The following is an 18,989-nucleotide window of genomic DNA, read 5'->3' on the forward strand; positions in this document are numbered from 1 at the left end:
CCACTCCTCACTACTACAGGAGCTGGACCCCAAACCTGTGTGTGAAAGGCCACCCTGGGGACCATGTGCGTGCCCCCGACACATTCACTTCATCAGCCAGCCCTAGACATCTCTCAAGTCTATCCAGGTCTCTCCATCTCCACTGCCCCAACTCCACTGTGAGCCATCGGCCGGCCCCCGCTCCCGCAGTGACTGCAAAGGCCTCCTTCAGGTCTCCCTGTCTTCATCCTCGTAGCCTCTAATTCTCCACACAGCAGCCTGAATGGTCTCTTCCAAGCACAAATTTGGTCATGTTGCTTCTCTGCTTCAGAATCCCACTCTGCCTACAAGCACTGCTTGGACGACCAGCCCCTGCCTGCTCTTCTACCTCAACGCACTTTCTCTCCCCGACCCCCCAGAGCTGCAGCCACACTGGCCTCAGCTTTCAGCCTCCTGCACGTGCTCTGTACCTGCTGCTCCCTCAGCCGCTGTACATGTGCAGCCCCGCTCCCAGCTCACCCGGTACAGGCCTCCTCCTAATCTTTCAGATGCAAACTTTCTTACGCCAGGCTCAGACTCCTCCAGCGTTTACCCCTCATTTACCTCTCTTACAAGGGGGCTGCCCAGGACAACTCTAAGCTTAAGAATAGAGAGCCTCTGTGGGGAAACTGACTCACAAAGCAACACAGCTCAAAGCAGATTTTCTTTGTATATATTTACGACTCATCTCCACAGCTGTACCACTGCTCCTTGGAAGCAGGACAACACCCGTTATTACTTTAGGCAGAAACAGAATTCTACCCACCCCCAAGAAAGGCGCTCAACTTTTTTTTTTTAATCCCAAAGTGCACTTACTTGAGCACAACATTTACAAATCTAAAGCAAATCCTCAGGAACAGAGTAAAATACCTGCAGTATGAACTACAATGGTGAGGATTTAAAGGGCCACAGGACGCGCAAACTGCCCTGGGAAAGAGCAAAACACATGGCTCCAAACGCAGGGGCAGATGTGTGTCCATAACAACACAGGGTCACAGGATCAAACAGGGACACCAAAGAACTCCCCACCCAACAGCCCACCAGTAAGGGGCGTAAGAAACTTGGTCCCAGCTTTCTTCCCTATGACAGAGGGTTTCCTTACCTGTCGAAATCTCTTCAGATGTATAATGAGCACGTCCGGCAGAGTCCAGAGGCTTAAGGTGATGCTCCCCTGCTGCAGCTGCTTGCAGTGCGGGCAACGCCAGGCGTCATCTGGGGCAAGCTGAAAACAAGGAGCACGACCTCTGTTAAGAGCCGCTTAAGGCAAGAAGACTTTGCTACAGGAGACGGCCAGACACTTCCCGGCCAGGGTGCGGCACAATGCTGGATCTCCCCAAACTATGTCCGATGGGGGCCGACAGAAAAACACAATTAAGAGCGGCGCCTGGCTACAGCTGGCACCCGAACATTTGCTGAACAGACTACCTCTCAAAAAGGAATGACCAGCTAGGTAAATACTGCACAGAGATGTCAGATGCCACAGAAGCACCTCATGCTCAGCACACTCCCAAGCTCAACTCGTCGCCTTTCTATCAATACAGCTCCCTTTTCTCCTCCTCCTGTATGTCCTACCCCAGCAAATACCACAACCACCCGTCAAGAGCAGAACACGGGGGGTTAACCCAAAGCCTCAAACCCTTCCCTCTTCCTCTGCTCCACGTCCATCCGACGTAACACTCTCTGCCATTCCTCACACCGTCTCCTCCTCTCCACCCACCGCAATTCAAAGTCCTCACTCACTCTTACCTGGACTTCCTCAAGTCTCTTAACTGTCCTCTCTCCCCCAGGCATCAAACTGCTCCCAACAATCCTCCCATCCTGCCACCAGCAAGATCTTTCTCAACATCAATCTGAGACCTCGAATCCACGTATGTCACCTCTGCAGGCAAGGGTTTCAGGATGACAACATGACGGTACTAACAGAGCATGTCTGGTAAGAGAGATTTTTAAAATCTCCCTGGATTTCAGAAGAGGCATCAGATCTGGGACCATCAACACAATAAGGTAAGGGAAGCCACGGGAACAGATGGCAATGCCCACTCAGATGGAAGAGAAAGAAGCCAAGGACAGAATCTTGCAGAAGGCCGACTTTTAAGGGAAACACAAAGGTCGAGAAACCACCAGAACCTGAGGCTGCACAGTCAGAAAAATAGGCATATCAGAAGCATTCCTTTTATGCACACCAAGAAAAGAGAGTGGCAAGAACAGGGTGGTTATCAGTACCATATCCCACGGAGAGGTCATATGCAGACTGAGCAGAGGCCACCGAACCGAGCAAACTATGGGCCCCGAGAACTTCGGAGAGCAATGTCAGAAACGCAAGTCAGACAGATGACAAGAGGTTTGGAAGGGAGGAAAGGGAAAGACCTGAAATCACTAAATGGTAAAGTTACACAGAAAAGAAGAGAAAGACCAGCACAGTAGTTTGAAAGGGAAGCAGAAGTGAGGGAGTTATTTTTCCTGAGAGGGAGATCCTGTCATGTGTGTAGGAAAGATGGGGGGAGACAGAAGTCTGGGTGGATAGCAGTGAATCAGAAACTTAGGCAGGCATAGCACAGGGAAATCAGCTCGGTGCTTTGTGACCACCTAGAGAGGTGGGGAGGGAGACGCAAGAGGGAAGAGATATGGGGATATATGTATATGCATAGCTGATTCACTTTGTTATAAAGCAGAAACTAACACACCATTGTAAAGCAATTATACTCCAATAAAGATGTTAAAAAAAAAAAAAAGAAAGTTAGGCAGGAGGAACCTAACTGTCATCTGGCACGTCCGCATCTGTGCTAACACGCTGTCTACGGACGTGGCCATCAGCCCAGTGCTCGCGGTAAAGGAACAGGTTGTTGTTTATTTGTTTTTTAATTTCCAATATATCATAAACAGATACTCTTTGATAAGATACAGTAAGAATGTCAAGACAATGTCTGGCAGCTTTGACAGTTTCTACAATACTGCTCGACTTCTGTACTTATCTCGTTGTAAACTGCCACAAAGAGCAGCTAGGCCTGCATAGCACCCTTGGAGCGTGGCCAGCCTCGCTAACTGCCCAGCAAGGAAGGTGACTAGCCCCAGAGGCAGCTGTTCCACTTTCAGGCAGTCTGTTACAAAGTTCTTCCTCTTATTAAGACAAAATCACTCTCCCTGTAATTTCCAATCTCTAATTCTGCTTTTTAGATAAAATTAAGTCCAACCCCTTATCCACAGGATGGCCCTCGAAGTATGTGAAAATAACTATCAGATCCTCACTTAAGGTCTCCTTTGTCAAGATATACTCAGCCGCGCCATCCCCTATCCACACTCTCTGCTTGTGCCCCGGGATGTCAGTCTCTTAACAGTGAACATTTAAGGTAATGAGAAGAGCAGTGCTATCACCATCTGAGTTCTGGACACTGTTTCTAAAGCATCCTTAGGTAGCCAACAGCGGCTGACACCCACATGACACTGCTGATCATACTGAGCTTGAAGACAACGCGACCCCAAAGTTATCGTCACACAGCCCACTGCTAACTCTGACCTCCTCCTCTTCCATATCTGGACTGTTATTTTTGGACCCAGTGACTGAGCTCCCCAAGGAACACTCACTCATTTGTTCACTGCGGCACAGATTTGCTGAATGCCTTCCATGGGCCGGACACTGCTAGACATGCTGGGGTTATTTTACGACCAGGATTGATTCTCTCACCTGCTGTGCCCCAGCCACAGTGGCCTCATTTCTTTTCTCAACCTTCCTCTGTCCCCAAGACCTTTGCTTCCTTTACTTATCTGTTTATCCCCACTACACTGTAAACAAGCTGAGGGCAAAACTGTTGTCTGTCTTGGTCCCTGCTATATTCCCAGTTCCTAGCACAGTACCTGGCACATAGTATGTACTCAACAGACATGTATTGAATGAAGAAAGCCCTATTAAAATGTATCTGGCTAGCTTGAAAGATCAGCGAGATGTTCTGTAGAATACCAATGTTATCATCTAGTAGATCTGCTCACCTTTAAGCTTTGTGACATTCTCAGGCATCTCCCAAATCAATTAAAAAAAAAAAAAAAAGCTAAATAGGATAAGGTGCTACATACAGCATGTGATCAACCAGTTTCAAAGCCAATTATTTATATAAGCCCAAGATTGGAAAAATACGTCTAATGAAAAACTATTAAAGGAATTAGCTGTTAACTGCTTGGGGGAGAAAAGACTTAGAAGATTAAAACTATTTTCAAATATTTGAAGGACAAACAAGTAGAAGAAAATGAAGACCAGTCCTCTGTTCTTGACGACCTGAGAGTTCACCTGCTGGCTGTAGCAACCAGGGACATATTTCAGGTTAAGGTCAGTCACCATCAGAGATACCCTAAGAGAAAATGGTGTCTCTGAAAAACAGCGGCTGGATAATCACCTATTTGAAATTAGGTAGAACTCAACCATTAGAAAAAAGAAATTTTAAAGCCCCCTCTGACCCTGAAATTGCATGATTCCCTATATGCAAGGGTGAGCAGTAAGAATCAGTAGCCAGAATTATGATCCTCAAAATCAGATGAACTCCAAGAGCTCTCGTCAAGGTTTCTCAAGGCGCCTGAACCTGGAGGGGTTTAAAAACCACAAAGGCCTGTTGCACAGTGAACACCAAGAGTGCCTTAGTTCCTTGGTTTCAACTCTGTGCTAGAGCAATGTCTGTTCTTTTCCTCTACACTGAAAGCTTATTTATCCTTTGTAAAGTATTCAGAAAGTCAGCACATCATATTAGTTGTATTAAAGGGTATGAATGATCCAGAATATCCTTCCATAAATCTGCTTTATCACGAACTATAGTTGCATCTAACTGAAGATCTCTAGTATTAGTGGTGGTTTTGTAACCATGTGCTTGTTATAGGATCTTCATCTCAAAATAATAACAGAAGGATTTGAAGCTGCAAAGAAAAAGGCACTTCAGTTTTGGCAACTAGTCAAAATATGCAAAGAGATGAACAGTGAAACACTTACAGACGTGGCCAGAACATCTCTACATACTAAAATTCATGCTAAACTTGCTGACGTTTTAACAGACACTGCAGTGGACTCCATTTTGACCATTAAAAAGCAAGATGAACGTAGTGACCCCTTCATGGCTGAGATCACAGGGATGAAACATAAATCTGAAGCCTATACAAGCTTAATCAGAGGTCTTGTTTTGGATCATGGGACATGGCATCCCGATATGAAAAAAAAGTAGAAGATGCATACATCTTCATACGAAATGTGCCATTTAGAATATGAAAAAACAGAAGTGAATTCTGGCTTTTTTTAAATAAGCATGCAGAAGAGAGAAATTAGTAAAGACTGAAAGAAAATTCGCTGAAGATGGAGTTAAAAAAATAATAGAACTTTGAAAGAAAGTGTGGTGGTGATTCAGATAAAGGATTTGTTGTTATTAATCAAAAGGGAATTGACCCCTTTGCCTTAGATGCTCTTGCAAAAGAAGGCATAGTAGTTCTGCACAGACCTAAGAGAAATGTGGAAAGGCTGATGCTTGCTCGTGGTGGGGTAGCTCTAAATTCTATTGATGACCTAAATCCTGATTGTTTGGGAAATGCAGGACTTGTCTATGACTACACACTGGGAGAAGAGAAGTTTGACTTTATTGAGAAACGTAACGTCCGTCACATTACTGGTCAAAGGACCAAATAAGTACACACTCATGCAAATCAAAGACGCAATCAAAGGTGGCTTGACAGCTGTTAAAAATGTTATTGATGATGGCTGTGTCATTCCAGGTACTGGTGCAGTGCAAGTGGCAATGGCAGAAGCCCTGATTAAATAAAAGCCCAGTCAGTGTAAAGGGCAGGGCCCAACTTGAGAGTTCAAGTATTTGCTAATGCAGTGCTCATTATTCACAAGACTCTTGCTCAGAACTCTGGTTTGGACCTTCAGGAAACACTAGTTTGAGTCCAAGCAGAACATTCAGGTCAGCTTGTGGGTGTGGACCTGAACCCAGGTAAGCCAATGGGAGGCATATGGGAACACTACTATGTAAAGAAACAGCTTCTTCACTCCTGCACTATGATTGTCACCAATATCCTCCTGGTTGAGGAGCTCATGAAAGCTGGAATGTCTTCCCCGAAAGGAAGGCTGAACTGAAGCTTCCCTTGTATCACGTGAATCATGAAGACTCTCCAGAGTGATATTAAGAATATAGCTATAGAATTTTGCTCCAAGCTTCAAATGATTTTCAAAGGAATTTTCTTTTCCCATAGGAAAAAAGGACAGAATACTGGCACCTATTCAAATTCTGAAGTTCTGAAATTATATTTACAGTATTTTTTTAATTGCACTGCAGTGTACACACATACAGCAGGCCGTATTTATCCAGTAACAGGATGTTTTGCTTTCGCTTCAGTTATATAAAAATATATGTTAGATAAACATGTTATCTACCTTGTTATTAAATATTCCTGTTGAAAAAAAAAAAAACACATAGGCAAGGGTCCTATCCACTATTTGTCCATCCATTCATTCAAATATTTACTGAGTACCTATGATCTGCAAACACTATGCTAAGTGCTCTAAAGCATTGTCCAACAGAACTTTATGTCTCTATCTACATTGTCCAATACGAGTCACTAGCCACATGTGTCTCCTGAGCCCTTGAAATGTGGCTAATGCAACTAAGGAACTGAATTTTTAATTTTAATTAATTTTAATTAAAATGGCACCTATGCTCTTAGTTCCAAAAAGTTGAGAACCACTGATCTAGTTACTAAGGAAAATAATTTAAAATCTCTAAATTGAAACAAAAATATAACTTTATCATTAACCATTAAAAAGTAAAAAAAAAAAAAAAAAAAAAAAAAAAGGAACTATACAAAGGTTCATGTCTAGAGCATTTCATTTAATCAAGGTTTTCCAGAAATTTAAACTACTTTTCGTTAAAATCCTAAGAGGAATAACACTAAGATGCACATCACATGTGCAGAACCTATGTAAATGCAAAAATCCTTGGGGAGTTTTCTGGTGCATAATTTGTTTCTCCACTGTCTTCTTGCCCTGGGCCCTCCCTACTACCCTCACCACCCAACAAATGCTGCCCAACCCTTACCCGCTCCTCTTTGGTGTAGAGTTGGAAACACTGGGATAAAGTGCAAGTTTGAGGCTGATGGTGACGCTCCCTTTGCAGCCGGACACTTTCTGCATCAGGGATATACTCATCTTCGGTATTTACAAACAAGCTGCGATCAGGGGAGAAAGAGCATGTATTAGAGAATGTCTTGGAAAACTGATACAAAATACAACTAACAGCTTCACAACGTGGCTGTAAATTCATAACCAAAAAGGTCAATATATAAGAAAGTAAAAGTGGCAATCCAACTTTTCTATGTTCCAAAATGTCGTGAGACGTTCTCTATCTATAATGTTATTTTCAAGAAATAACTTGGGATTGGGCACAAACTGTACTGATTAATCATCTATTCTTGTCCTCTGTAACAAAGGGCATGCATTTGGCATAACTTGCTAGAGTTAATGGGTCTGTAATAAAAAAAGTAATTTGACCTACACAGTAGTTAATGAATATATAGCTTCGGTCTCATTAGCAGCAAACAAATGTTCTAAGGTTTTGGGATCCAGACGACAGAATGTGTAGGAGAGAAATAATAAATTACTTAAATAAAGGATCAGCAACACACTTGGATACTTAGCTAAAGAAAACAGAGGTTTGTGTTTCAGCTAATTTGAAAGATCAAAGGTATGCTATTATAGTGATAATTAAGACAATGACTCTACAAACACTAAGTAAAAAAAAACTTACAAATCTTTTGTCTCCTTGTCCCATTCTACCACTAATTTCACATGAGCAGTGCCACCTGGTCCACAAGATTTTAGTGCCCTATAGGATGGGGAAGGAAGTCACATATTACTTTCTAAATAAATGATTTTAATTAAATATACATCGGATCTGAAATCTGAAATCATAGTGTGATTGCTGAAAATCTTCATCATCGTTCCCCATCAGAAAAGGTTTCTGACCATTATAAACTCTTAATAACTTGATTACAACTGGACTGAAAAATCCTTAAATTAAAATATTCAATATGGAAATAAAGATATTGGAATAAATTTAGTACCACACTATAAGGTTATCCACAATAACTCTTAGATGTTATGATCTTTCCAATTTTCGTCCAATATCTCACCAAATCAATAGAGACTGGACGGGACGATAGTCTCTCTGGGAACAAACTCTGCTCCTGCACCTCTCCACCTGCCCCCATAGGCCACGCTTGGTCCCTGGACCATGCCCACACCAACGTAAACTGTGCCTTCCTACAAGGCACCCCTCAAGTTTCACCTCACTTATTTCCCCTGAGCTCCTTGGCTCCTTCGCCATCTCCCGAGATACTCAGCATTAACAGTCAGTATTACGCATCAAATAGTTTTTAAGTTTTGCAATGTTTTGGATCATTATCTATTAACTCTAATCTCTAAAACCAAACAGTGAGTTGCTTTCAAACAGAACCATGTTGTATACTTTTTTGGAATCCTGAAATGCAGGGCACTACGATATTTGTTGAAGAAGTCATTATAATAAAAACAATAATGTGTTTTTATATGTATCCATATATGTATCGTGTGTCTATATACACATATCTTTATTACTTTATTAATAACAGAAGTATGTAAAAGCACAGAGATAGCAGAGGGGAGAAGATAATTCTAAGGGGGAGAGGAGGGACACTGTGAAGAGAGGCTCAAAAGGAATGAATTATCAACAGAGGAAACTACACGTGCAAAGGCACACGTAAAACCATATTGTGCGTTCAAACAACCCTCAGTACTTTGATGCTGCTGAATGTTTAATACAGTGGGGAGAAGAAAGAGGCCTGACAGAAGGGAAGCAGTCAGGGTTCAAACTGTGGAGAACTTCACATACTGTGGAAACTGGGCTTTATCTTTGAGGCCACGGGTTACCATTTAAGGATTTCAAGGAGGAAAGTGTTATGATTAGAATTCTACTTTGGACAACTTTTATCTTGGTGAATATGAAAGTGCAATTCATCTGCGGTCCTGAGACCAATCAATTTACTTTCCCAACATCAGTACTCTAGGCTTTCCCGATTCCAAAAAAGATCATAAAACATATCCTACTCAAATATGAATCAAAAGTAGAGTAAGTGTTTACTTTCTAAGTGAGCCTGGAGGACCCACCACACTTATGTGGAAATTACATCAGACATCACTAGAAATTACACACAAACATACATGAAAGTCTAGAAGGTGATTTTTTTTTTTTTACCTTTCTACTGTTGGGTGGCACAGGGGCTGCTCCTCCTGGGGCAGCAAGTATGTTATTCCCACAACACTGACCACTCGCAAACTGAATGGACACACCTGCAACAAATGGCAAAGGCGAGTCAGGCTGAGTTTCTCTTCGAGGGCATGTGGTTCACTGGGGCATTTCCAAAACAGATTAGAGGGAGAGCAAACTGTTTTGCAAAATGCTTCTCTACAACATTCTGTGAGGCTGTTGAGCCACTCTAATACACTTTAAATATGATTGCCCCAAATGCAACTTACATACCAAATATGTTATGCAAGACAAGTAATATGTTACTTTAGCTGAACATTAATATAAGTTTTCCATGGATACCTTAACAAAGAAATCATAATTTTGAAAATATATAGTCTACAAAATCTCTCCAAGCCGATCATGTGCTAAACTTTATTAGACAAACATTATAAAGGAACACCTGGCAGTGCATGGAAAACCGTGCAGTGGTCAACTCCCTTCATAAAATGAGGAACAGTCCTCATTCTGGAAAACCTGAACACAGCAGATTTTACTACGCAGCTTTTCTCCAGGGCTCCCCAGCATTCCAGCTCAGTGTCTGGTCTTCCCTAAGGGCAAAGGTCTGAACTTCCAATCTCACCGTAATGACTTTCTTCACTGCACACATGCTATGCTGGAGTACCAAAAGGCTTACACACCTGAATGCCAACTGTGGGCCTCAAGAAATACTTCATCTTCTCCAAGATTTCCCTCTGCAGAAGGTCCCATGCTATTGTCTTCTCTAAGTGCAGCACAAAAGGCAGTCCAAATCTAGCACACAAAAATATTATAATCACCTTAAAAAGTATGAGAATTCCTTTAATACTGTAACTCCTTATTCATGATCTTTTTAAATGGAATCACAATACAATTAGTTTTAGGACAGTTCTCAGAATAAAACAAACAGGAAATTTAATACTCTCATAAGTGGATGAAACAGTCAGAAGGGAAACTGAGATTTCTAAATGAAATTTAACAACTCATACACCAAAATGCCTTCTAATAGAGTATGGTGCCTGGTAATAAGATGACAGGATTAGTGGAGATGGGGAGGAAAGCAGGTGGGAGTGGACACGAGTCTAGCAAGCAGCATGGGTCAAACGTATAAGGGGTTAGGTGCCGGAGGAAAAGACAGGGCTGGAAGGTCTAGCAGCGAGGCAGCCACATCCAGGTGGCCTGACAACAAGGAAGGCACTGGCAAGCAAGTGACACTAAAAGTCAGCTCCTAGCCTAGGGCAGAAGTCACATGGCCCCTGCCAGGTTTCCTATCCAGTGCTGAGCTCACAGGTGTTAGGGAATCAGAGGCAGAACCATGGTTCTCAGCAGTGGCTGCAGGCTGAAATCAGCGAGGGAACTTTAAAGCACAATGATTCCCCTGAGATTCTGCTGCAATCCCTCTGGTCTGCGGCTGGAGCACTAAGGCTGTTTGAGGAGCTCCCCAGGTGATTCTAATATGCAGCCAACGTGGAGGAGCACTGGCCTAGCCTTAACTCTCACCCAAGCCCCGGCCATTCAGACCTGCATGCTGTGCTCTGAACGCGTCCGACTCACACCGCCAACGTACAGCCAATTCCCTCAGTCTGGACTACCCTTCTCACTCTTCTTTTAAGCTATTTCCTACTCAACCGCAGAAGGAGCCACTGGCGCCCTGTTGATCTGTTCCCTGAGCTCTGCTGCACTACAAATACTGCCTGCTTATTCTGCTGCCTCCACCAACAGACCGTGTTACCTGACAGCAGGAACTGTGACCGACTTATCTTCCTAGCCCAAACAGCCATACCTAGAGAACAGTAGATGCTGAATGAATGAATGAACAAGTGAATAAACAAACAGATAAACCCTGACTCAGGCCAAAGCAGGGGTGCTAAGGTCACCAAGAAACCCGCTCCTAACAGGTACCAGTTTACTCACAGTAGTACTCAAGAGTGAGCCTACCTTCCTAAAGACAACTGTGACGCGAAATAAGTTACAAGCACGATGTGGAAATCAGTAGCCATATTTTTCACATGACAATGCCCTCACTTTTAAGAGACTAGCATCATGAAAGGGATTTCATAATTTCTTTGTTTTATATAAATACGATGAGCTGCCTTTTCTTCTGTCCCTTAAACATGCCAAGCTCCTTCTAATCTCAGCAACTTTTTTTCTTTTTAATTTTCATTGGAGTATAGTTGATTTACAATGTTGTGTTAGTTTCAGGTGTACAGCAAAGTGAATCAGTTATACATATACATATATCCACTCTTTTTTAGATTCTTTTCCCACATAGGGGATTACAGAGTACTGAGTAGAATTCCCTGTGCTATACAAGTAGGTCCTCATTAGTTATCTATTTTATATATAGTAGTATGTATATGTCAATCCCAATCTCCCAATTTATCCCTTGCCCCCTTTCCCCCGGTAATATCCAGAGAAAACCATAATCCGAAAAGATACCTGCACCCCAATGTTCACAGCAGCACTATTTACAGGAATCAAGACGTGGAAGCACCCTAAACGTCCATCAGCAGAGGACTGGATAAAGATGTGGTACATATATACAACAGAATATTACTCAGCCATAATCTCAGCATCTTTGTACTCGATGTCCCCTCTTCACGGGATCCCTTCCCAAGAGGCTCACACAGTTCGCACCTTCCCACTCGGCTCAGCCCAGCTGCTACGTCCTCAGGGAGGCCCCCCTCGCCTCCCTCTCTAATACAGTTTTGCTAGAGACCCCACCAGCACGTTCTATCACACCTGCATGTTTTAACATCTTCAAAGTGACAACGACTGTCTGAAGTTAAATGTGTTTACTTGTCTTTAGTGGCTCTGTCCTAACTAGGATGCAAGCTCCATGAGAACACACAGATCCTGCTGTATCCCTAGTGTTCAGAATAGTGGCCAACACACTGTAAACACTAAAGTAGCTGCTAATGAACATCTTAAATATACAAATCAACACATTTTGCTTTTACATTATTTACCATTCTTAAATAAGAAACTTATTTCAAAGCAACATTTTAAAAAGTTAATATAAATGCTACTCTGACAAATATTAGAAACACAGTATCCTTCCTCCCTGAGACACATCCATATCTCGTTATTACTCAAGTTACATTACTATTGTGATAAAGTTACTTTAAAAGTAACTCCCATACAGAAACTAACATAACATTGTAAAGCAAGTATACTCCAATAAAGATGTTTAGAAAAAAAAAAAGAAAAGTAACTCCCATAAATTCTTACAGAAGGAAACAGATTTGAGAGAGATTTCGAACTCCCAAATGTCTGACTACATGCAGCTGAATGAATACTGGTGCCATTTGCCAAGCCAGGAAATACTGGAGGGTCAGGTTTATAGGGAAACACAATGAGTTCAGTTTGGAACACAAGACTGAGGTGCACGTGCCATCCAAGTAGATTTGTTAAGAATTAATAGAAGAAAAAATGCTATAAAGAACGTAGCTGGATATAGGTCTATAGGTCTAGATACCCAGGAGGATCTTGAGCTGAAAATATACAAGAGAAATGTGCCTTTAAAAACTACATGAGGGCTTCCCTGGTGGCGCAGTGGTTGAGAGTCCGCCTGCCGATGCAGGGGACACGGGTTCGTGCCCCGGTCTGGAAAGATCCCACGTGCCGCGGAGCGGCTGGGCCCGTGAGCCGTGGCCACTGAGCCTGCGAGTCCGGAGCCTGTGCTCCGCAACTGGAGAGGCCACAACAGTGAGAGGCCCGCGTACCGCAAAAAAAAAAAACAAAAAAACAAAAAAAAAACTACATGAGCTTGGGAGCCATTCTAACTCAGATCTTATCATCCTAATTTTATCTTCTCCCCCTCCCAACCCCTCAAATCAGGTCAATTTACACACATGCTCTTTCTAAATATCAGAATCAACAATTAACTACTAAAAGTAAGGATTTTTTTATCCCTACTTTTAAAAACATTTGAAAATATTAGACTTTTAAAGTCTCAATATTTATTGGAAAATAAGTTGGTCTTCACCTTTTCCCTTGCTGCCCAGTGCAGGCTCGGTTACACACTAACAGAACAATCTTGTCGCTTCCTTCTGTCGTGGGGGTTAAGTCCGCTCTCCCCTGCTTTGCTGCTGCTTGTGTAGAAGAAGACAGTCTATAATGATCCAAGCCAAATTTCAAGTGGTTTAGGTTGTTGTTTAAGTGGATTCCTAAAACAAAATGAAAACTTACTTTATGTCTTCAAAATTTTTTATTCTTTCATTACAAAAAACTTACCCATTAGAGAAATTAAGAAGTTGTCATTATGTTATTTAAGCTGCAGTTGAAAAAAGGAACAAATGACGTACTTTGAGATTACTCATCTAGTCATAAGAAAATATTTTGCATCCATCATTTCATTTAAACTCGCCTTACCTACCACCTACTACCTTAAAAACTGAAAATTAAAACTCTTCACTTCAATGAATATTAGTTTTAGAATGGCAAGTTTGCAGAGATGACCCACCGAGACAAACTTAAAGTGAGACCATACAAGCAGCAAGCAAATAAAAAAATTTTAATAAAAAATAAAGACTAGTACATGTAGAATGATCTTCAATATTCCAACAGCAGCTTCTTTTCCCCACTTTAGACCCAGACTTATAAGAAACTCACAGCCATTACAGAACTTTAATACAATCAACTAGCCTGGATTGACCTACAATATAGTGAACAAAAATATATGTTTGACAGGCACAGTGCTGGTTGCTAAAAACCAGGTCTTCAGACATGCTCCAAAGCAGAGCTATCTGTCAATCAGAGATACTTAGCATTAGCAATTCAGCACCTAGCACAAGGTCCCGCACTTAGTAGGAACTCAATAAATGCTTGACTAAATAATTGCTCATTTCTTTAATCCTTTGTAAGTATAGCCTAAGGAAATGATACCCCAAACTGGAGAACAGAAGAAGCCCTCCACCACTACCACACCAAAGAAATAATAACAATATCACCAAAAGGAGAATAAAATAAAAGGTGGTTTACACAAAAGTATCCATAGCAAAACTCCAGCAATAACCTAAATATCCAGCAAGAGATTTGTTGAACCTATTAACATACAGAGTTAATACTCAAATAAATTCCAGATTAATTAGAGTTTAGAAACGAGAACACAGAAACTAGAAATAAGGAAGAACTGAATCTTCACCAAGCTATTAGAGGGAAGAAAACTTTTTAAGCTTAAATACCATAGAGAAATCACAAAAGAGCAGCAGATTTCACTTCACAACCACCTTAAACTTTGGTATGAGAAAAATAAATAGAAGTCTGAATCTGAGACAATTAACAGGCTCATTTCCCAGGTTCTTGGCAGAAGTAAGGCTGGGAAGACCAGTTCTGCTAAAAGTGATCAGGATTGCCAATGAGATGAGAGGATACCACTCAACTGCTCAGAAATCAAGCTCCGCATTCATAGTCCAGGCCCATCACTACCAACTGTGTGACCTGGGCCCGTGACCTAACCTCTCTAAGTCTCAGCTCCCTCACCGGTGAACTGGGGAAGACAGTAGCCTCATATGCACCAACAAAATATTGATGAGGCCTTTGTAAAGAACAGAGGCTTACGCATATTCACTAGCCGTATATTCTTCCAACAAAGGTGCTCTCTGGCTAGACTATATAAGCTTGGACCTCACCAAATTCATTTATAAATAGAAACTCAGTGTTAACCGTAAGCAGTTGGGGTATGAAGGGGGATTGGGGGAAATTTTCAGTTAAACAAACGTTAACTGGGCTCTTGCTGTGTATTATGAAGTACACTAAACTGCTAGGTACAGAAAGATAAAGCAAAGTACAGTCCCAACTGCAGAGAATTTCACAGTTTGGTAGGAAGGATAGAGAACAGAGCATTTCCATACAACGTGCTAGTGTCAGAGATTAGCAGAAGCTACACTGGAACACAGGAGAGCAGAAGTCAGTCAGCCAGTCTGGGGTGGGGAAAGTGAGGAAAGGTTTTCTGGACAAGGTGATGATTGGCTATTTTTTACTATAATGCAACTAAAATTAGAAAACAATTTAAACAAACAAAAGCACATGCCTGAAAACACAACAACTAGAAAATAAACAAAAAAGCTCCCAAGTCAAAGAATGACAACTGAAATAAGACTCAAAAAAATAATAATGTAAATATGAGTAGACCAGAGAAAACTGAATCCTAAGCTGGCAGTGCAGAAAGCCGACCAACCCAAAATACAGAATTACCAAAGGTTCAGAGACTAGAGGCACCAGAGACCTCTAGAAGTAGAGGTGAAGGAAAAGAGGAACTAAAATAAGAACTTTCAACAGGGGTGCCAAGGCCATTCAATGAGGAAAAAATAATCTCTTCAGCAATGGCGCTGGGACTACTGGATATTCACATGCAAAAGAATGGAGCTGAACTCCTACTTCACACCACACACGAAGATTAACTACTTCACACCACACACAAAGATTAACTCAAAATGAATCAAAGACCCAAATGTAAGAGCTAAATTAACTCAAAATGAATCAAAGACCCAAACGTGAGAGCTAAAACTATAAAACTCTTAGAAGAAAACACAGGTAAACCTCATGGCCTTGGATTTGGTGGTGGATTCTTGGATATGACTTCATAAAATTAAGAACTTCTGTGCATCAAAAAACACTACCAAGGAAGTAAAAAGATAGCCCACAGAATGAGAGAAAATATTTGCAAGTCATATATCTGATACAGGTCTAGTATCCAGCAGATATAAAGAACTCTTACAACTCAAAAACAGAAAGACAAGCAACACAATTTTGAAGTAGGTAAAGGACTTGAATAGACATTTCTCTAAAGAAGATACACAAATGGCCAAAAACCACATGAAAAGATGATCAACATGATCTGTCATTAGGAAAATGCAAATAAAAATCACAACGACATACCACTTCGCACCCACTAGGATGGCTATAATCAAAAAGACAGAAAATAACAAACATTGGCAAGAATGTGGAGAAATTATAACCCTCATATATTGTTGGTGGGAATGAAAAATGATGCAGTTGCTATGGAAAACAGTCTGGCAACTCCTCAGAAAGTTAAACATAGAATTACCATATGACCCAGTACTTCCACTCCTAGGTACATACCTACAAAGGAACTGAAAATAGGTATTCAAACAAATACTTGTACGTGAATGGTCATAGCAGCAGTATTTCATAATAGCCAAAAGGTGGAAACAACTCAAATGTCCATCAACAGATGAATGGATAAACAAAATGTGGTATATACATATAATGGAATAATACTCAGCCATAAAAAGGAATGAAGGACTGATATATGCTACAATGTGGATGAACCTTGAGACACTATGCTAAGTCAAAGAAACAAGTCACAAAAGGCCACTTATTATATGATTCCATTCATATCGAAGTCTAGACTAGGGAAATCTATAGTGGCAGAAAGTAGAATAACGACTGCTTAGGACTGAGTGGGATGGGGAGATTGGGAGGTGTCCTTAGGGGAGACAAAGTAGGAGCTAATGAGACGGGAGCTGGAGAAATGAATTTTTAGCAAAGCGAACAGTAGGGAAAGTATAAAAGCATATGGCATGTTCCAGAAATAAAGAGTAACTTGGATAGGGTACATGGGGAAGAAAATGGAATATAGTAGAGGCTGGAAAAAAGGCAAGGACCAAATCATGAGGGGCCATGCATTCTTCCCAGGTATTCAGATTTAATCGCAGACAAAAGGGAAGCACTGGTAAATCAATAAGCACATAACGTGGTCAGAACTGTACGTCAGAATAAGTCTGGTGGCGCTGTGGAGAAATAACTGAACGGGAGAAAGCCCAGGGGTAAAGAAGTTACTAGAAAAGCCCAGTTGAGACTGGTCTGCACTGTGTCAGTCGCAGTAGAATGCAGAGGAAAACTTCAGTTGTGAATTTAAGTCAAAATCTGAGGGAGAAGTGTTTGGGTCCAGCTTGGGTGAAGAGAAGGATGGTGGTGCCGCATTTCACAGAAGAAACGCAAGAGGAGCTAAGAAAGAAATGCTCAGTGTAAGATACCTGTAGGACTACAAATAGAGTTTCCAGTGGACAGCTGGAAGTCAGGGAATGGAACCAGAAGAAAAGTGGGGGCTAGTGGAGAGTTTCGCTCTAAAAATCACCAGTAGAAAATACTGGCAAGACTGGGTAGAGCAGCAGTTCTCAAACTTTCACGTGCATCAGAATCACCTGTTAAAAACAGATTGCTGGTCTCTGCCCCCAGCGTTTCTGTTCAGCAGGTCTCGAGTGGCACCTAAGAATTTGCATTTCTAATCGGTTCCCAGGAGACACTGATGTTTTGACAAGCACTGGAGTACAGCAAACAGAATAGAAGCCCTAGGATCTTGAAGAACACTAAGGCCAAGAACAAAGTTTTTCCCAAGAATTGCCTTCTGCCAGGGAAATATGTTACCTAAAATTTATACCATCATAAAAAGATGTGTTATGTGTATTCTACCACAATTTAAAAAAATTATACCATCATATAATCTAAGAGGGTAGACATTTGTTAGACCTGCAAACCCAGGTGGTATTATGGAAACAGATACTCATTTACCTCTTTGACTGAGAATTCCTTCAGGCCTAAATATTTCTGGAGTCTCAAAGGCAAAAATGCAGTCGCTTTCATGGACTGTTTCCAGGTCGTCTGTGTCACAGAAGGAACGATGGAACCCATCATAGTACATTTCTGTTAACACAATCTAAAAATGGGAAAAATGTAAATAGTTGGATAACTGGAAAGTCAATATGAATTGATCTCCCAATCCAGCTGTGAACGTCTCCAGACCAGCAGGACTGCAGTGATCTGAGGGCTTGGAAACACCTCATCAAGCCGATGTGATTTGCCTTTAATAAGAGAGTCTTGGAAGCACAGTATCTTCTATGACTGTATAACAACATACTCTGATTTCAGAGTGCTGTGGCACTAAATCCAGAGTTTCCTCTAAGTTTTGGTGAAGAGACTCAGCAGATACAAAGTCTAAGGCCCTTCTTTCACAGGGGGAAGAAACTAAAGAGAGATGGAGTGACTTGCCTAAGGTTATACAACTACTCAGCCTCGTAGCGAGGATAGAGTCCACATCTGACTCCGAGACTTTCTCCTACCATTAAATTTTCTTCTTTTCAGATTAAAAAATGTCAAATAATCATGGACATTTGTGTTGGAAAAAAAAATGAAATCAATTCAAATGTCCAACAAAAGGAACTAGTTAACTATACTATAGTTCTACTGGAATTATAAAGCGCTTCCAAAGAATGAGCTGCATATATCTGCACTAACGTGGAAAGATCTCCTAAGTAAATATTAAAAGTAGGGAAAGAAAAGTGTGACTACACAGTTCCATTTTCATAAAATATTAATATAGTACATGCACAGGAAAAAATATGAATGAATATACAACACAGTATTAAAGTTAGTAACCCTTAGTTCTTAAGATACTTAGTACAAGATACTTTCACTTCTAAGTTAAGTTTCTGAAATGGTTAAGTATTTTGTAATGAAAGAAAAACAAAAGATGGGGAAAAAGACAATGGAGACATTTAGAGACCTCATTACGTGCTCAGCAGCACCCTCTAGTGAAAAAGCACTGGACTGAGCTTGAAGAAGTTCCAATTCTGGCCTGCCACTGCCAACCAGCCCTGTGATCTTGAACAAGTCACATGGTTTCTCTGGGCCTCCTTCAAATGAGAGGGTTGGACTGGACCC

General features: G+C 41.4%; 1 protein-coding gene, 1 non-coding gene and 1 pseudogene across 3 annotated transcripts in view; 2 read left to right on the forward strand and 1 right to left on the reverse strand.

The window, feature by feature from the left end:
* USP31 (ubiquitin specific peptidase 31) overlaps positions 1-18,989 on the reverse strand; it is a 70,941-nt gene that overhangs the window by 13,376 nt on the left and 38,576 nt on the right. For both annotated transcript variants that reach the window (XM_032605287.1, XM_032605286.1), the window contains exons 6-12: positions 17,841-17,985; positions 13,291-13,471; positions 9,965-10,076; positions 9,273-9,367; positions 7,788-7,865; positions 7,080-7,209; positions 1,121-1,240 (exon numbers count right to left, since the gene is read on the reverse strand). In XM_032605287.1, the coding sequence (XP_032461178.1) occupies positions 1,121-1,240; positions 7,080-7,209; positions 7,788-7,865; positions 9,273-9,367; positions 9,965-10,076; positions 13,291-13,471; positions 17,841-17,985 (861 nt within the window). The remainder of the gene's footprint in view (positions 1-1,120; positions 1,241-7,079; positions 7,210-7,787; positions 7,866-9,272; positions 9,368-9,964; positions 10,077-13,290; positions 13,472-17,840; positions 17,986-18,989) is intronic.
* Positions 4,617-4,745, forward strand: LOC116741035. Its single transcript, XR_004346013.1, has one exon. It is a non-coding gene; the product is annotated as a small nucleolar RNA SNORA22 (small nucleolar RNA).
* LOC116739790 lies at positions 4,953-6,121 on the forward strand (annotated as a pseudogene).

Source organism: Phocoena sinus, chromosome 15 (genome assembly GCF_008692025.1).
Source record: "Phocoena sinus isolate mPhoSin1 chromosome 15, mPhoSin1.pri, whole genome shotgun sequence".
Classification (NCBI taxonomy): domain Eukaryota; kingdom Metazoa; phylum Chordata; class Mammalia; order Artiodactyla; family Phocoenidae; genus Phocoena; species Phocoena sinus.